The sequence below is a fragment of the Platichthys flesus genome, chromosome 2 (assembly GCF_949316205.1).
Source record: "Platichthys flesus chromosome 2, fPlaFle2.1, whole genome shotgun sequence".
NCBI classification, from domain to species: domain Eukaryota; kingdom Metazoa; phylum Chordata; class Actinopteri; order Pleuronectiformes; family Pleuronectidae; genus Platichthys; species Platichthys flesus.
This window is the reverse complement of record NC_084946.1, coordinates 26,284,395-26,302,880: the sequence shown is the minus strand read 5'-3', so window position 1 is coordinate 26,302,880 and position 18,486 is coordinate 26,284,395. Positions and strand designations below refer to the sequence as shown.

Sequence of the window (18,486 nt, the reverse complement as noted above, 5' to 3'; positions counted from 1 at the left end):
GAACTGTAGTTTTCTTTACCCTTGAATTGGGCGTTTATATTTAAATACTTTATGATCATATCAGCAGTGGGTCCTCTCTACGGAGGCAGCCATGTTCTTTACAGTAGCCCAGACTGGACAAACTAAACACACTTTGAGTTTTTATGACAACTGAAGCTACCACAGGGTTCTCGGTCGTGTTTGGAAGGTGAGGTGCAATGTGCAACTTCACCACTAGATGTCACTACCTCCTGAACACTGAACCTTTAATGCTGCTGGTGCCAGAGCGATGTATTTAATCGGTCATCACCACGTGAACCGATCTTTATCACAGGATTAAGGGATGGATGGATTTTAGTTCAACAGGGTGTGGACATTTGAAATTATTTTTTTCCACACAACAATGGCTTCATTTATTACCGTATCTGCTGATTTGAAGATTGGTTTGTTTAAAGTCTAGAACTTTCCCACAGCAATAATTCACGATGACTCATGTCACAGGTGAGCACATCGACCTGAGATTGCACAATTCCTGAGCTCAGTTCCGGTGTTGACTTCCTGTCCCACCCCAGAGCCGAGTGTAAGCGAGTCACCGCGAAAACAGAACAAACTACGATAGAAGCAAATCACAAGAAAGTTGAATTAAAGTGATGTTATTGTTTCTACCTCACAAAGATCTTCCACTAACAGGCTCCTTCACACTTTCATGAAAAACAAACAGGAAAAGACTAAAAAAAGAGGAAACTGAACTTTGGTCTCAAATTATAAAACACAAGTGGAGTTTTTTATGAAAGCTGAATGAAAGCATGTTGTTGTGTTGGCGGCTGATTGAGGACGATGATATATAACATGTCTGCTCACATATTCCACCATTACTGACAATAACTCCTCCATTCATTGGTCATCGCTGCTCCCTTCATCCCTATCAGACATTTTCTTCTGAATAAACCAGTTCAAACATTCACTCACTTTTCCAGTATGTTAAAAACTGTAAAACTATGTGACTCCCTCCGAAGTATTTTCCCTTGTTCAAAAGTTTTTTTTGTAGTTTTACTATTGTTCAGGGTAAAGAACAGAGGATTTTGCATTTTTGTTAAGTTCTCTGAGACAAATGAAGAATTAAAACTTGATTAATTGATTGAAATCCAATTAAACATGTTCACTGTTAAAAGGGAGATTTCCTGTGGATCCTCTGTCTCCAGGTGAGTCCACTAAACTCTGACTTTAGAGTAAATGTGAAATCACGTGTGAGCCGAATTGAACAGTGTTTCCAGCTGATTCAGGATAAATCATTTATAAAAGTGTAGGTTATAGAAATCAGGGTGAAAAACACAGTTACACATTCAAACTCTAGGTTTCTAAAGCGAGTCCGGTGTGCAGCCTGTGTTTTGGGGCTCGAACTGGTCTCATTCACAACACAATCAACCCGCTGGTGCTCGGACATGTGAATCGGGACCAGTGACTCCAGGAGCTGCCATCTTGGCTCTTCTGAAACGGACCCACGGGGATGGGGGGGGGGGACTCACCTATGGAGACCAGCTTGATGTTCTCCTTCTCCAGGAACTCCAGCGCCACCGACACGTTCTCCAGCTTCATCTGCCTGAAGTTGGGCCTCGGGTGGTACTTGCGGAACATCTTCTGGTGGCTCAGCACCTCCAGCAGCGCGATGAGCCGCAGCCCGTCCCCCAGGTCCAGCTGCAGGTCCACGATCCGCTTGTTGACGCACTTGAGGTGCTCGTTGATCCAGCGGGTGAAGGTGTTCTGCTGGATCTTCTTCCACGGGGCGTCCTCCGCCAGGTCCTTCTCTGTAGCCGGCATCTTCCTCGGGCTCTGCGGGGTGCGCCGCCGGTGGCTCTCCGGGTGGGGGGTGTCTCTTGGGGGGTGAGTGCAGCGGGGATATGAGCTTCGTGTTCCCGCGGAGTTTCTGCTGCGAGCCGCTGAAGTTTGAAGTTTCTGAACCGCACGGACACTGGTGGCTGCTGCTGCCTTCAGGAGCCGCTCCGCAAACTGGGAATGTTCGGCTTCTTCCCTGGGAGGGGGGTTTAACTGAGGAGGCGTCACTGGTGTTTTAGCGCCTCCCACAGGAGGCAAATATAATGAAACCGTTTGTGATCAATTACATTTTTTTTTTGCTATAGATTCTATAACAAAGGGAAATGCTCTGAGACTGTTCAGCTTCGTCTTTACTGTGTTTTACTGCTTTCAATTGGAGGAAAATGGAATGACACATTTTGTGATCATTTCATTTAGTTATAGAATTTACAACAGAACAGGAACGACATTTTTTGACCCTCACATTTTTGGTTAATTTGTCTTCGCTGATCCTTCCGTCTCTATCAGACATTTTCTGATGTTCAAATAGTTTAAACATTGACAAACTTTACATTACATTATAAACAGTTTATTCTCATCAATGTTGTAAATACTGTTATTTTCTTGATGAGTTCAGTTACGTCCTGGGAGTTGGACCTCTCACATGTGACTCTCTCTGAGGTCTCTACATAACATGTAATAATTAATTTTCTATAAGAAATAATTAACAGGAAAACCACTGTGTCTTTGTTTCTATTCACTTTATTCAATAATGTACCTTAATCCTTTTAATGCACCACTTTTATCTGATTTCCAATTTTCCAGGAGCTGCCCTGAATGTTGCATCAGTCAAAAATCAAGTATAGGACAAAAAATGTTTCTGTTTACCTGCATTTAAAACTGTTTTCCTATTATCTTATAACTATATATTAATAATAAACCAATATCACCACATTCAATTAAATTCTCTGCTGAACGTGAAGTTGTTTTTCAGTTTCCTCACATTATCTTTCATATGTCTGGTCAGTTGTTTATTCCCATGTTTGTAAGAGAAGTGCTGTAGAAACAGAATATGTGCATCTCTCGTGTGAACCAGTGATTTGACCTGTGACCGTGTCTCAGTGCAGGGGACAGTGAATGAAGACGCTGGAAGCAGCAGGTGGTGGGTCAGCTTGCTACAACTTTAATCCAAACATCGCTCTGCATATTAAACACATCATCTGAATCATATCCTCTACACAGCTCCCTCTCATATCTCTAAACAATTTTAACAAAATAAGTCTAGTAGCACGTCATTTCAATAACACTTTTATTTTACAATTCTCTCTCTGTACTGTTCTGTAGTGTTCTTCTCTTTAAACATCAGGAATATTAGTTCGTTGTATTTTCTCTGTCTTTATTTATTTATCTTTTTTTAAAACACGGAGACAAGACAGAGTACACAGATGATGACAAACACTGCTCAAGAGTCCAGAGTGTGAACAACACACACACACAGACAGACACACACGTGATCTCAGCAGAGGCCTGAGGTGCGTGTGACTGTGTTTGAAGAGAAGATGGAGACGTGAGAATCAAAACATTCCACTGGTCTGATGCACTCTTGGTCTGGTTTTAGAGTTTAGAGTTTTTCCCAGTTTGAGACGTGGATGTTGTCGTGTAAATAAATCATGAGGCTGGCACCAGGAAATTAAAGAAGATTATCATATTTATTATCAATTCCTTAGGTCTTGGATCGTTAAATAGACTCTGGTTGGAGGGGAATGGGGTGTGATCGAGTGTCAGCAGACGTCTCGTCACTCAGCTCTTCACTGGTGGACTTCAGACTCAGCAGGACTCTGTGCTGCGTTCAGGGACCCTGCATCTTTTGGCCACCATTTGCTCTGTGGAACAAAGGTTTTGCAGGTTTGCATGTACATGAGGAAACATGACGCACATCTCCTGCCAGAGAAGTTTCCCCCGCTGATCGACAGCTGACAGTGGTAAAGTGTCAGGATGTGCAGCGATGCCAAACATTAATATAGGAAAATATAGGATTTTCGAAAGCAAATGATTTAAGGGGGATATAGATCAACACAGTGGGTCGATAGTTAAACCTGAACTCTGAGCTCAAAGGAGGCTGCTTCTCATTTTACTGAAAATTGATTTCAACGCACATCAACCAAAGATTTGTCTAGTTTTTTTGGGGGGGAACAGACTGTAGTGCAAAAAACCTTTGTGGTGCAGTACGGTGACTGACCACCAGGAGGAATTGGCAGTAGGATTAAAGGTGGCAGCATCATGATCGACAAACACGATGAATTAAGGTGAGGGACAGTATATTATTAATATAACTGGGTATTGTAACCAGCTTTCCTGTCACTAACTTACATGTGGGACTTTAACGTATCTTGACCAGCTGGTGGCGCTACAACAAAAGTCAATGGGATTAATCCTCAGGGAAGCGAATTTGAATCCATCCAGAAGTTGTTGAGTTTGAACCAGAGCTGAACCAACAAGGTCCTGAAGAGACGTTATCACGATTCACTGTGAAGGTCATGAGCCCAGGAGAAGGAAGGTCAGTGTCCATCTTCTCTCCAAACAACAAACACACCTCCGACAGTCAAAGACGCTACGCGTGTGTGTGGTAGTGTTTGTCCGCACAAATACACAAACTGTGGTGTTAATAAGTCACATCCGAGGCACTTTGACCCCTTTTACTGTGTCGCCAAAAAAGAAAATCAATCTGACTTTTGTTTTTAATAATTTGGCTTCAAGTTTAAGCCCCGACCCCAAAACCTCCCCAAACAAAACAAAGTGAAAACAGAAAACGCCACGTTCAACATCCAACATGGCCGACGGGAACCAGAGCAGAGCTGGACTTCCTGAAGCGGCCGCGGCGTGACCAACACTTTCCAGCAGACTCAGGTGAATGACTCGTCTGCAGCTCTTCTTCATCACGGACGACAGGGAGTTTGACCTCTTGGTGTTGTGTGAGAACGTTCAGATGAAACCAGACGTCTGAAAACACCAGACTCTGTTTTACTAGGTCAAATCTGATCTGAAGCCAGTGACGGGGGAGTGATCTTATCGATACATGTTTCGACAATATGAACTATTAAAGTTCTTAAAACTCCTTTTTGATGTCATCATATAAAGCTGTTAAAAAAATTTGTGAAGTGACTGAATATTAAAATATGACAGTGTTGATGAAACGGGCAGAGCTGCAGTTAAACGCGCTGAGAGCCAATGAACCAGTTTTAGAGGTAAATGTGGAAGTGGTTCCCCTCGACTGCCCCGAGGCCGCTGGGAAGTGTTTGGTTCCTCCACCCTGTTCCGTTTACAACCGGGCGGGGGGGCGTGCGTGTGTGTGAACGTCACCTCAGGCCGTTCGTGTGGAAGCTCAGATCTGCTGCAGAACGACTTGTTACCTAGAAATCAGCAGAAAGACGAAAACCAAAAAATAAAAGCCCCCACCACAGCTGAGAGAGCCGAGAATAAAAACAACAACGAAACTCCCGCTTGCAGAAAAAACAACAAACAAAAAAAAAACAATACAGAACCCCAACAAAAAAAAACGACAACAAAATAAACCGAGAAGCTTCTGAATCTTCTGTAGAAACCACAACCTTTATATTCCCTCTACAATTATGTACAATTTAACTTTATACAAGCAAAGCAGTGATGCTCTCCTCACAGCGCCCTGTGTGTGTGTGTGTGTGTGTGTGTGTGTGTCTGTGTCCATGTGTCCTAAGTGGAGCTGCTCTTGGAGAGGTTTGGGTAGAGGACGGCTGCCGTCACGGCGACCATCACTGCGATGACCGGCATCCAGGGACTCCAGCCGCTCTGTCCGGGGAGACGAGGACACACACAGGACACAGAGACAAGATCCAGTTAGTTTGATTTCCGGGTCCAAAGCTTTTCATTCAAACTGGACTAAGACCAGGAGAGAGAGAGGGAGGAGACAGAAGAGAAGGAGGAGAGAGAGAGAATAGAGGACCGCAGGAAAGAAGGATGATAGAAAAGCGTCTGAAGTCCCAGAGGAGGAGAGTTTTCTTATTTTATCCACTGAGGGTTTTGTTCTATTTGAGAGAATCTATTGTTGAATCTATCATGAGGTGAAGCTTCCGTCTGTTTGTGTGAACGCAATGTTACACAAAAACTACATGAAACCGCCATGAAAGGACAGAGAGTCATCCTATTTCCCCACAGATCTACATCAGGGGCGGATCTGGTATCTTCTCCCACTTTCTTTAACATCGTGAAATAGGTCAAGTTTTTAATTTTCTTTTTTCATTCTCATTTTCCCGGGAAAATAATTTGATCTTGATGAATTCAGCAATCCAATAGATTAAGGTGATTTCTATGAGTGTGTTTTGTACAGATCCAAATAAAAATTCAGCTCTAGAAGATTTAATGCTCATCGTGGGGTTAAATGTTTTTCAGCTGCTGTACGGACCCTGGATGTTTTTTAACTTTCTACTCAACAAAGTTCTCTTTTGAGGCGGCTGCGTCAAAATGAAAAAGCCGTCGATGGTCTTATTCCAGAAAGCCATGCACAACATGAATAACTAAATAACAGAGGATGCCAGGGGAAATAATATTGTCTTTTGGGACTTCAGGGGATGAAGAGGAAAGGAGTTAATAAAAGAACTTCAACAGGTGGAAGCAGCAAAGTAAAGAAGCCAGGAGAGGTTACCTGAGTAGAAAAACAGACAAGTTACAGACCAGTTTTCATCCACAGCAAACAACTGGAAACACTGGTCAGACATTAGAGAATAGAGAGACGAGCAGCAAACGACACGGAACGAACACGATGGACAGAATGATGAATGTCTCAATGGCTGGAGGATGAGAAAATAAAAAAAAATACACTGAAGAGAGTCAGTGTGAACCAAACACCAAACCTGCAAACAGGTAAAGAAAAACAGAGCGGGGTGAGGCAGCAAACCGGATGCAGGAAACGGAAGAAAACCACAAACCCTGTTACAAGAGATGAGAAAATGAAAATAAAACCATCACCATGAAAGTGAGCGGGAGCTGTGGCAGTGAATGAATGAAGCAGGAAGGAGGAGTGGGTTAGTAACCAACCTTTGTTAAGAGGTGGTCAGAGTCTGGCTCTTTAAAAGGGATCAAATACTTCAAAGTCCAAAGCAAAGTTCAAATCATTATTCAGACCTGTTGGTGTTTGACGGCTGAGCTGCTGCAGGATTTAGATTTGAACTCATTTATGAAAAGACACCATTAGTTTCTCTAATACTGTGAAATTATTCCAAATAGGGAAGAAGTTACTCTCAGCTGACGTTTCCAAATGAAATAATCAGAAAAAAATTGAATGATAATATTTATAATTTGAGCTCCAGGGCGATTGACATTTACATTTTTTGCTGTAAATAAAAAGGAGTTTTTCTTGTGGGAGCTCAGAATGTTTCCTTGAGGAGGCTCAGGTTCCTCTAAACACAGAGTCTGAGGCTGGTGGGAGCTCGTCCCTTTAAAGAGCAGGTTTCAGTGTTATCTGCAGGGGGAAGAAGCAGAGGAAGTGGGACTGACAAGCAGGAGGACGGACTGACTGACTGACTGACAGATGGACAGACATTCATGCTTTAGTTTGAGCAGCTTAACCCAGAAGATGAAGACCGACCACCACGATGATGAAGATGAAGCTCGGTCTTGAAGGGAAGTGCAAGAGGTGAAGAGTTCGTCCTACTGATCAGAATTCAGGGTTCAACTCTAACAGTCTGGTTGCCTCCATGTAACGTGTTAACACCTTCAGGTGCTCCTCCTCTCAACTACAGACAAAACCAATTTTGCTCAATGGCTTCACTTCTGGAAAGTGGATGGAAGTAGACCCACGTTCTCCATCTTTATATACAGTCAGTTAAGTTACTTGACAAAATAAAAGTTCTATTGCTATTTAAACATCAACAACCATGACGTTCAGCGAGAGCAAGAATTCTGCAGAGGCCAAAATGATGTGAATTCAACTGAACTGATACTGGAGTCTGGGTTCCTCTCTATCGCCTCTTAAACTTTTCCAGTAAAACATTCAACCCTGAATTCATCACAGAGCAGGACAACAGGTTCACCTCAGTCAGCTTCTCTTCAACAGATGGACAGATGGAGGTAGTGAAGAGAGAGAGAGAGAGACAGACTGATGTCATGTCGGCGTGTACCTTTCTACCACAACTGGCCGAAACACCAGTAGAGCAGAGCCAGGACAAGGCCCATGAATATGGCTTGGACAGGCTGCAATATGGATGGCTAGAGGGAGGGAGGGAGGAGAGGAGAGGGACAAGAAGAAATCAGCCGGCAAAATCAACCAAAACCAACATGGAGGATGGAGCAGCTACAGCGAGGGGGAAGGGAGGGGGAGACAGAGAGAGAGAGAGAGAGAGAGAGAGAGAGAGAGAGAGAGAGAGAGAGAGAGAGATCTGTAGAAAGACGAGTGTATCTCGTCAGCTGTTTGTATAAAGCAACACGGCCATGTCTACGCATTCAGCAGCCACATTCACAGAAAAACAGACAACCAGAAAAGAGCGGCCCCTCCGTCACCAGCACCACGTTCCTTCTGGATTCCAGCTCATTGACTCTGCACCAGGACGTCTGGTTCAGGGACTGATCTGTATCAGCTGCTGCCTGACGGAGCCGATTGGCCACTGGCTTTTAAAGGTCACAGTGGAATCTCAGGAGTCTGTTCTGATCTTTAATAACTGAAATAATAACAATGAGGAGGAGAAACAGCAGCACAGCTGGAGATGGGCTCCGGAGATCTGTTCTCTTCTAAATCTTTGTGCCTGGTAAAGATAAATAATGGACCTAAAGGATAATTATGGGTCATTACAACTGAGTGTGTATTTTCATAGTGTGGTCCATCATGTCTATCAGTATATTTCTTATTTTACCAAAGTCACTGCTGAGATGTGGGAACATGAAGACATCACCTCGGCCTGAAGCATCACTGTGTGCAGTAGATTCACTGTTACCTTCAATCTGTCTTTCAAATACATGTCTGTAACATAACGGTTTTAAAGGTTTGTTTCTAAAACCGATGTTTCTTGACCCAAAGTCAATCTGATCTTTAAAGTTGTGCATTTTATAGGTCAACATAATATTCTAATTCAGGATATTTTATTTATATTTCAATGATAATTACTGACGGCAATGATGGGCAAAGCCACGGAAAAAATGTAAGTTATAAAGAAACTGAAATTATCCTTTTAAAAGGTTCAGTTAAAACCAATGTATAGTCCTTCGGTCTAGATCAGGACTCTTATTCTGAAAAACAAAATCTGAGGAACAAGATAAACATCTAATGACACATCAACAGAAGCCTGAGGAGGAGCTGAAGACAGGAGGAGGAGAAGAAAAGGGGGAAGAAGGACAACAGAGGAGGAGGAGGCTGCTCTGTCTCGCTGTTTTTGTCTGATTCACGATTCCGGGAGTTTTCTCAGTGGCAGACGAGCTGCTACTCATCAGCTTAGGATCTGTTCTAGCTCTATTTGCATTAATCTGCTGGAATCACACAAATTAAATTATTGTGACTCATTTATCATAGATTGTTTGTTTATTTACTTAATTTGCATTTACCTCCATCACATAGTTTGTTATCAGTCATCTTTGTTAGTTGGCAGGACTTTGATTAAAGACTGGTGTGTGTTTAATGTCTAGAGTTAGAATGTGAGCAGTGAGGGAGGGAGGCTGTGGAGGATCTGTTATCGGCTACTAAAGTCCAAGACTGCCACAGTGTCCATGAGCAAATCTGCTTCCCCTGCATTCATCTCAAAGAAACATTAATAAATACATCAACAAAACTGAGAGTAAACAATTACATTTAAAGCTGAACAAATACAAAAGGTTACCACACAAATAGTCTGTTACGGTCTTTGGTTTTATTAAAAAGGATAATCTGTGTGCAGTTTGTGTGCAAGGTGTGTGTGTGTGTGAGTGTGTGTGTGTACTCACGGAGCTGGCTTTGTCCTGCAGTAGCTTCAGGCTGCTCTTGCACTGCTCCAGCTCCTGGTGGATGTTCAGCTTCTCCTGCTCTGTTCGCTCATATCGCTGACGGAGGTCCAACAGCTGAGACTGTGTGTCTTCATACTGCACACACACACACAATCATTTTTATACAGTCATGTCATCATTATTTGTAAAGAAGTGAGTGGAAACCTTCCAGGGGTTGTGTACCTCTGTCTGCAGTGTGTGTGTGCGGGCCTGGGCCTGGTCCAGCTGGCTCTTCAGCCTGCCTGCGTCCTGCAGGTGCTGGTTCTCCAGAGAACCCAGTTTGTCCTGCAGAACCTCCTCCCTCTTCTCCAGAGACTCTAGACTGCTGCTGAGGACCAGACTCTGTTCCCTGGTGCTGCACACAAACAAACACACAACAAACACGTCAGCGTGTCACTTTAATGTCAAGTGATGCACAACTTTGTGTTCAGAACAATGTTCAAAATGAAACCGTCTCTTTATTTAAGGAACCTGTTGATATGTGGTTTCATTAGCACTAATTTACATTTCAGAGAACAGTGAGGTGACCTTTAGGACTGGATCCAGGGCAAAGAGTAAACACAAGCCCATTGGAAGGTAAACAGATTTTCTGGAACAATCCACAGCAACTTTCTACTCAATGAATTTCAACTTGAAAACTCCCATAATGTTGACGTAGCCTAAGATCGGAGCTTTAATGATTTTTTTCCTGAGGCTCCCTCACTGACCTCATCTATCTTCATCATTCTTGGTGATCTGGAATGTTATGTGTTAAATGAATGGATTTTAATTTGTTGACAGATATTTTTGATGTGATGGGACATTTTTCTGGACGAGGAGGAGTCTTCCCTCAGTGACGGACTTCTCAGGAAAACTATTTTTGCTACAGCTGCCAGATACGAGTAATGCTCACGTTTTAAAAGAGTATGAATTTGAATTAGGATTCTGCCGGACTGGACACTGCAGTGTGTTTGTGTTCGGGAACAGTTGGAACAAAGCACCCGGACGGGACAGAGAGCTGGAGAGGACAGGCCTTCTGGCATCTGCAGTTTTTTTCTGGGGGTTGTGCACTACAACTATTCCTGACAGGTGCTGTGCAGGGCATCTACAGTTTATTGGTAACTGGTGAAAACTCAGATAAAATCCTGCTGAGCTCTCAGCTCTGATGAGAACAGGTAGTGATGGAGAACAGAGAGAGCACAGAGCTGCAGTCGGTGAACCTGCTGACGGCTCGGCCCTCTTCAGTCAGCTGTCAGTCATCTGCTGCCCCCTTGTCCTGCTCTGCCTGAATCAGCTGGTTCCCCCCCGTCAGTCGATGCTGACTTCAATCTCTTCTGTTTGCTCTGCTGAGCCACAATTCACCAGCTCGATCACGGCTGTCAGAGACTTTTAGGTCCGGTTTCCATGTCCACGCTTATTTGACACACGTTTTTGACACACGTTCTGCACTGACCCTCATCTTTACATTCAGATCAGAGTTTAGGGACTTTTCACTTGAGTTTATTTTTAGTTTAAAGCGTCGTACTAATCCAGTTGTTATCACTCAAAAAACTTTATTTGTTAATAATTGTTATTGAAGAATTTTTCTTTAAAGACACGACAACTTTGATAACTCTTAAGAAATCTCAGTGTAACTTTTAGGTATTTAATTCAATTTTGTCTGTGTGTGGGTGTGTGTGTGTGTGTATGTGAGGGCGTCTGTCTGTGTCTGTGTGTGTACCTGCTCAGCTCAGCCTCCAGGTGGTGCAGTTTGTCTGTCAGAGATTTCCTCTCATCTTTCAGGCCGTCACAGTCCTGCTGCAAACACACACAGCGCTGCTGCAACGTACCACACTCCACTGAGAGAGGAAGATGGGGGGGGGGATGAGACGACATGCAGTTATAATTAATACCTTTTTCATGAGCTTACAAAATTAAAAAGATTGGTTTGTGTTAGGCATACACACACACATACACACACAGCTCACCCTGCAGCTGGTTGGCAGTGTTCTGCTGTTTTTGCTGCTGTGTGAAGGCCTCCTGAAGTCGACTGATCTCCTCCTCGTACTTGGAGGCAGTGTTCTTCCAGTGGTCCAGCTCAACGCGCACACCACCCAGGTCGGCCTGCAGGGCGGCGATCTCACGCTCCCGCTCCGCCGTGGCTGTCTCCATGGCGTGCCGCAGAACGATGATCTGACAGAGGACACACAAACCCAGTGGAGGTCAGATATACTGTAGAGGACCGTGATTTAAATAATAACAGAGGGAAGTCAGGGGACGGATGAAAGAAGTTGGAGTTTTGAGATATCATCAACACTATTATGTTTTTCGTCTTTGTTTAAAAGCTAAAACGATGTCTGTCAAACTGTTACTGACAGTGAAGTTTACAATGTTTTGTAATTGCTTGAAATAAGCCAAAGTTGTGAGAAGAAAGAGGAAGCTGTGAGGAGTCTGTGGGGGTGCAGGGGAGGTGGAGTAATGGTACCTCCTCCTGGGCGGAGTAGAGCTCTTCTCTGGTGCTGCAGATGGTGCTCTCCCTCTGCTCCCTCAAAGCCTCCATGTCGGACTGCAGCTTCCCGAGCTGAGCTGAACACACACAGGGAGCAAAGCAGATACATGATGAATGACAATATACACAAAGAGAGAGTGTGTGTGTGTGTGTGTGTACACTTACTCTGCAGGTACTGGATCTGTTTGGTTGACTCTTCAGTCATCTGAGAGTTACTCCTCCTGTCCTCCTCCAACAGAGCTGCAGACAGACATTCACATTCACCAGCTTCCTCTCACTCTAATCTCACATCATGTGACTTACAACGAGAAATTGAATAAAATCTCCTCACAACAATGTAAGAAACTATAAAAAATGATAAAATATCGGAGAGAAACTTCACAAACAAGAGCTGAAATCTTTGAATTCGTCTCCTAGGGGGTTCACTTCTCACACAGTCAGTTACCTTGTAGCTCCTGACATTTCTGCTTGCCGGTGTTGGCTAGTTCCTGGGCCTCCAGAAGCTCTCTGTGGAGATGGTGGATGACCTGCTCCGTGTCTCCGGGCTCCAGACCAACCCGATGCAACTCAGCTACACACACAAAGTAAATTATAGAAATGTTAACACGTGTAATGAGCATACAAAACACTGTAAACAACAAGTGAAAAATACACTTTTTTTCAAAGACCTGCAGGAACTAAAGTAACAGAACAGCGCCACCTAATGGCTCAAATCCTTAGTGTGTGTGGTGTGTTAGTGCCTCTCAGAGAAGAACTGCCATGGTTACCTTTGAGCAGAGCTACAGTGTTCTGTGGTTCATTCAGCTCCTGGTCGTCCATGTTGCCGTCTGAACAAAAAAAGACAATTCAAAAGGGAACAAAGAGAGAGCTTTAAAAATAAAACAATACAATTATTGCCGGATGAAAAGTTGAAGACAATAATTCAAGTTATTTAAAAAAAACACTTATATATATATAAGTATGAATAAAAGCATTTTAATATCCGACAGCAGTGTCTGGTGCTACATCAGGAGTAGTACGATTCTATAAAATAAAGACTGAATGTGTGATTTGGTTCACTGCACATTAATTTTAACATAACACATAATGGAATTATTAGAGTAGATGTTCAAAATGTAACTGACACAGAATAATGAGCTCCAGCTAAAAATGTCGACTCTTAATATTAAAGAATGCCAAAGTACAAAAGTTACAAGACAACAGTTCAAACTTCAAAATAAAAACTTGACCTTTATACCAGCTCAATATATACTGCACTTGATACGTGTTTTACTGACCTGACGTGTCGTCACTACTGCGATCTTTGCTCGGACTCAGAGTGTCTGACATGTCTGACTCTTTGGCATCCATCTGATTCCCTGTGGACACACACACCAAAAACACACCCACACGCGCGCGCACACACACACAGAAAGCGAGAGGAGGGGCGTTGAATAATCGGGACAAACCATTTTCACGTTCGTATTAACTACCAATAAAAAACATTGCTGAAAACAAAATCAAGGATTGTAAAAAATACAGGTACACACAAATCTAAAAAAAGACTAGACAACACAAACACTGTGTATAGTGCTGTTACTATAGTTAATGAGGCACAGCAGGGTTCAGGTGGTGTGTGTGTGTGTGTGTGTGTGTGTGTGTGTGTGTGTGTGTGTGTGTGTGTGTGTGTGTGTGTGTGTGTGTGTGTGTGTAGTTTGTCCCAAATTCTTTATTAGACTCTTTAGAGGTTTAGACTTGGAGTTTAGAAAACATATGGTCAGGAGGTTTAAGGTCATTGGCCGAGAAACTGACAGTCGGGGTCCGGAGAAGAACAGAAACTGTAAATGTTGGTCTGCATGTTGATAGGAAATGTTATTCCATGTGCCGACGGCCTCACACATGACTGCTGCTGGTGCGGCTGAGCACTGTGTGTCCAAAGAGAATCTAAAGGATGGGAAACAGTCAGACCTCTCACAATGGAAAAGTCAAGGGCGAAGGTCAGAGGTCAGATTCCTCCTCGTCAGCAGTTCTGCCCTTTGTGAAAGTCAAACTAAATGTAGGCCACGATAGCAGCCATTACATTTTGGACTTGATGGATGAAGGGGAAGATTCAGAGTTTTTCTCATGGTCTTTAAAAATGGAAAAATTTTATGAATTTCTCAAGAAATAAGGCGGAGATCTCAATGAAAAATAATCAGACAATTCTGCTAATGTTTGTGTGTGTGTGTGTGTGTGTGTGTGTGTGTGTGAATTTAACCTTTGAGTCGATCGGGGCTGGCCAGGATGTCGTCCTCTCCTGTCTGGTTGTTCTGTAGGTGTGCGTCCAACACTTCTACAAACACACACGCGTATATAAAAGTAAGTGTTAAAGTTTCAGTTTATTCCCGTTAGTGATGATAGAGCATAATTCATTAAATGTCATATTGGTGAGTAAGTTTTCCTCTCGTCCTGAGCTCTTACCATCAAAGTTGGCCAGTTTGTGGATTGAAGAACTAACCGTCTCCTTCAGCTGTTTCACCGCTGCAATGAGAACAAAGAGTAATCCAGAGGAGTCTGTGAGTAAAACCAGTTTAGATTTGTTGGAAAACACAGATTTTGAACTTGAATATTTTCATCCATGTTCTGATCTTGGATCTTAAAGTTGTGTAGTTGCTCTTCTTTGCAGGGGAATCAAACAAATGACTGAAAAGAATAAAAACTACAAAGAGACTAAAGACACTAATCCAGGGTAAAGACCAATGCAAACAAGCCATCATTGCCTTAGTTGTATTTTTAATATGTTAACGATTTTGAACACTTCTGTTCAATTAATGTCTGTGATAATCAATAATAATAGAAATTTTGACCATTTGAAATTACTGTAACAAAATAAAGCCATGTTAAATCAGATGCCTAAATATCATCTACAATAAACTATGACATCCACACGCTTTAACTCATTATGACTCTTCTATGTACTTTCTAAACATAAGGGACGTTTCCTCTAGAAACTAAAAACAAGATTTCAACATAATCTTCACTGTTTACACCCTCAGTCAATCTGCTCTCAGTCACAACACCAAAATCAGGTCTCAAACTAAATATTTCAAATCCAAACCATTAAAGGTAGTTACACGGACATAAGCGACATCGACTGCAGCAAATAGCCACGAGGACAACTGCCAGTTATCATTATTACTGTAAACTGCAGTTTAATTACTCGATTGCTCATTTACTCTATAAAACATCTAAATAACTGTGACGATAAATATCAAATAAATGTCTGATACACTTTCCAACTCGTCAATTATTTGACAAATATTCACAGATCTGTTTGCCAGTAGCGTAATTTAACCACAAGGCTTCAGCTGATGGGAAAATGTCACCTCAGCCAACAAAGAGGAAGAAGGTGCACTAACAGTTGATAATTGGTTGGCGTCAGAAATGTGGGCAGTAGAGGGATGAGATACTTGAACTGCTTCTGGTATGAAAATGTGATTTGAGTTAAAAGTATTTGTTAAAGAAGCTGATGAAGGAAAGATGACAACGGAAGAATAGGAAGAGAGAAACAAGGTTAGTGAACTAACCCAGTTTAACGCTACGAGATCAGCAAGCAGAGAAAAACAAGATGTGAAGATTTGCTACAGAAGAAGAAAACAGGGTGATTTTCAAAAAGCTGAGAACCAGAGGTACAAGCCACACACTAAAAACTAGAAATGCACTTTACCACCATATTGCACATACAGTTCAATTATTGAGAAACATCCAGGCCATCCAGCATGTTCATAGATATGATAACTCCACACATGATGCCGAAACCGCGCCAAAGGTTAACGAGTTCTTCCTCTGAACAAATCCACCAAATGTTTGTATAATCGACTGAACACAAATGAAAACATTGCTGGAAAGTTTAGCCAATGAGACACAAACATACTCCGGGGGGGGGGATAAATCTGACCTGGACGTACTTGCTGTTCACATTCCACAACGTCAGGTCTGTTTGTTTAAAGGCTTAATTCACGCACACATTAAAAACACATTAGTTTGCCTCAGTTTTATCTTTTCAACAATTACCTAGTTAGTCTTTCAAATGCAAACTGTTGGAGGTGTAATCAAAGACATCAGTTATTTCTCAGCCCTACATCAGCCCAGTTAAAATATGTATTTTCACCTGATAAGAAATTAGTTCATAATGTCAACACGGAGGGATCACAGTGAAAAATGTTTATAGCTACTTGACCGGCCATCATGAGGCTCATTATCCGATCAGATTGTTATATCAGTTTTCCCATAAGTAAATATTTATAATAATGATATAATATTAATGGATATTTGTTTAGCCGGTATTGATAGAGCAAACTTAAATATGAAAGGGGCAGAGATCGGTGAAGCAAACATCAAACTAGTCAAAGCCGAACCTGCAGCCCGCTCAACCAGGTGAGCTCTGATTCATCAATGTTCTTTAACCAATAGGCTGCTTCATAAGAGACGGGTAAGAGACGGGTAAGAGATATGTGGTGGAATGGCCGACAACCAATTCATCATTAGATCAATGCTGTAAGTTTGGCTAAACACAGATGCAATGTGATGAATGAATAAAGAATAAAATATGATATGGTTAAATAACATAAGGTTATTATCAGTCAAAGTCATTAGACAGTGGTACAGCATTCTGAGAGAAGACAAACAGTTGGATTTCCTGATTCCTCATTATCAGAATATCTTTTTCATCATTTGGACTCTTTCCCGTGGATTGCTGAAGTCATAGTAAGTAAAAAAAAAAAAAAAAAAATGAATGTAGACCATGTGTGTGTCTGTATGTAGCCTGGTTCAGCAGGGATGGATACTTGTACTCACGCGGACACTCAATCAACTGTTGGATTCTAGTCGAGTCTCCTCCGCTGTTGTTAACGTGACAGTTGTCTGATAGAAACACAGAGAACTGACGTTACTACCACGTCTATCAGGGTGGAGTTGGGTATTTACCTCAGATTTGATTGATCCTGCTCATGAACACCAGATCGGACGGAATCTTCACTGAGGCTAACGCAGCAGTTATCTACAGCAGATCGGAGCTTTGTGAGCTCTTTGGAATAATAATAAATTACAATTAATTATACTAATGTTCAATGCTCACTTTGTATTGGTCTAATCGATGTTTGTTTCGTGTCATACGATAAGAATGACTAGGATCAAACTAGGATCATGTCAGATTAACTTGTTTTCCACATGAGATTATTGGGTTGATTTATTTCACTTGTCACAAACTCACCTTATTCCTTTGTATTTATTCTTCTTACTCTGGATTTGATAAGCTGAATCCAAAACCAAATTTGTTCTTTTAAATCAGCACTTTGTTTGTATGTGGTTAAAATCTAAATCTGTTCTAAATACCCAACTCAGTACTAGAGAGGACGAGATCGAGAAAGAGCCGAAACGTAGACAGTGAGGACAACAGAGACAGGACAGAGAGAGAGAGCATAACAGAACTGTCCAGTTGAAGAGACTGAAACTACATAAACACAAATGTTCGAATAAGCAGACAGGGTAGAAGTCGAAGCCAAACATGGAAGGCATTAAAAAAAAAAAAAAAAGATATCACAGATACCACAGCGCTGTAACAGCAGACAGGACGTGGGCAGCAGACAGACAGCTGAGGCAGGAATTCAAATCTCTTCAGGTTATCGACAGAATGTTGATGGAAACAGTTCAAACTGAATCACACGGCAGCGTCATGACCTTCTCATCGTTTTTAGAGTTTCGGCCCTTCAGACTAAAAATGGTGGAAACTCTAGAAATCTGTTCCACACAAGACATCTGATAATAAACTAGAACTGGACTCCAACAAACTTAGTTCTCACCTGACATGAAGGATTTTTCAGATCATCCCAACGAATAAACTATAAAACCTACAGACCCATCACACCAAAAAAAACTAAAAACATCTGGAGTAAAATCCCTTCTAATGGGTGGCACAACATTTTTTCATTTCAGTTAAAAGAAACTTTTCAAATGACTTTGTATATTATTTCTAAAGCAGGATCCAGGACTGTCATTCAATACTTGCAGCCTAATGCACACGGCAACAACTAAATAATATAATATTCCAGCTAAAAAACGAAAATTTAAATTTTTCTGGATTGAAAGTTTCTCATAAACTTAACTAGAAAAATATCAACAACTTTTCAGTGAAGTAAAGCTCAAGTTAGGTGAACATCCTGAAATCGACTAATTGTTAAAGTAAATTTTCTGTCTTTAAGAAAATCTTGTTTTAAAGCTTGTTATTTTTT

The 18,486-nt window shown here is 41.9% G+C and overlaps 2 protein-coding genes across 12 annotated transcripts in view; both read right to left on the bottom strand.

Moving 5' to 3' along the window:
• The window catches only part of flnbl (filamin B, like), a 46,856-nt gene extending 44,897 nt beyond the window's left edge, over positions 1–1,959 (bottom strand). For both annotated transcript variants that reach the window (XM_062408972.1, XM_062408980.1), the window contains exon 1: positions 1,506–1,959. In XM_062408972.1, the coding sequence (XP_062264956.1) occupies positions 1,506–1,797 (292 nt within the window). In that variant the 5' untranslated portion in view covers positions 1,798–1,959. The remainder of the gene's footprint in view (positions 1–1,505) is intronic.
• Positions 1,960–2,951: 992 nt separating this feature from the next.
• Positions 2,952–18,486, bottom strand: part of slmapa (sarcolemma associated protein a) — a 43,379-nt gene continuing 27,844 nt past the window's right edge. For 4 of the 10 annotated variants that reach the window (XM_062409007.1, XM_062408991.1, XM_062409023.1 and 1 more), the window contains 13 exons: positions 17,054–17,119; positions 14,678–14,737; positions 14,475–14,549; positions 13,516–13,596; positions 13,006–13,065; positions 12,684–12,809; positions 12,404–12,478; positions 12,215–12,315; positions 11,718–11,922; positions 11,471–11,588; positions 9,955–10,126; positions 9,733–9,867; positions 2,952–5,616 (listed from right to left, as the gene is read on the bottom strand). In XM_062409007.1, coding sequence (XP_062264991.1) covers positions 5,521–5,616; positions 9,733–9,867; positions 9,955–10,126; positions 11,471–11,588; positions 11,718–11,922; positions 12,215–12,315; positions 12,404–12,478; positions 12,684–12,809; positions 13,006–13,065; positions 13,516–13,596; positions 14,475–14,549; positions 14,678–14,737; positions 17,054–17,119 — 1,370 coding nt within the window. In that variant the 3' untranslated portion in view covers positions 2,952–5,520. Of the gene's footprint in view, positions 5,617–7,943; positions 8,032–9,732; positions 9,868–9,954; positions 10,127–11,470; positions 11,589–11,717; positions 11,923–12,214; positions 12,316–12,403; positions 12,479–12,683; positions 12,810–13,005; positions 13,066–13,515; positions 13,597–14,474; positions 14,550–14,677; positions 14,738–17,053; positions 17,120–18,486 lie in introns of all 10 variants that reach the window. The other 6 variants (XM_062409014.1, XM_062409031.1, XM_062409045.1 and 3 more) reach the window with 3 other exon arrangements.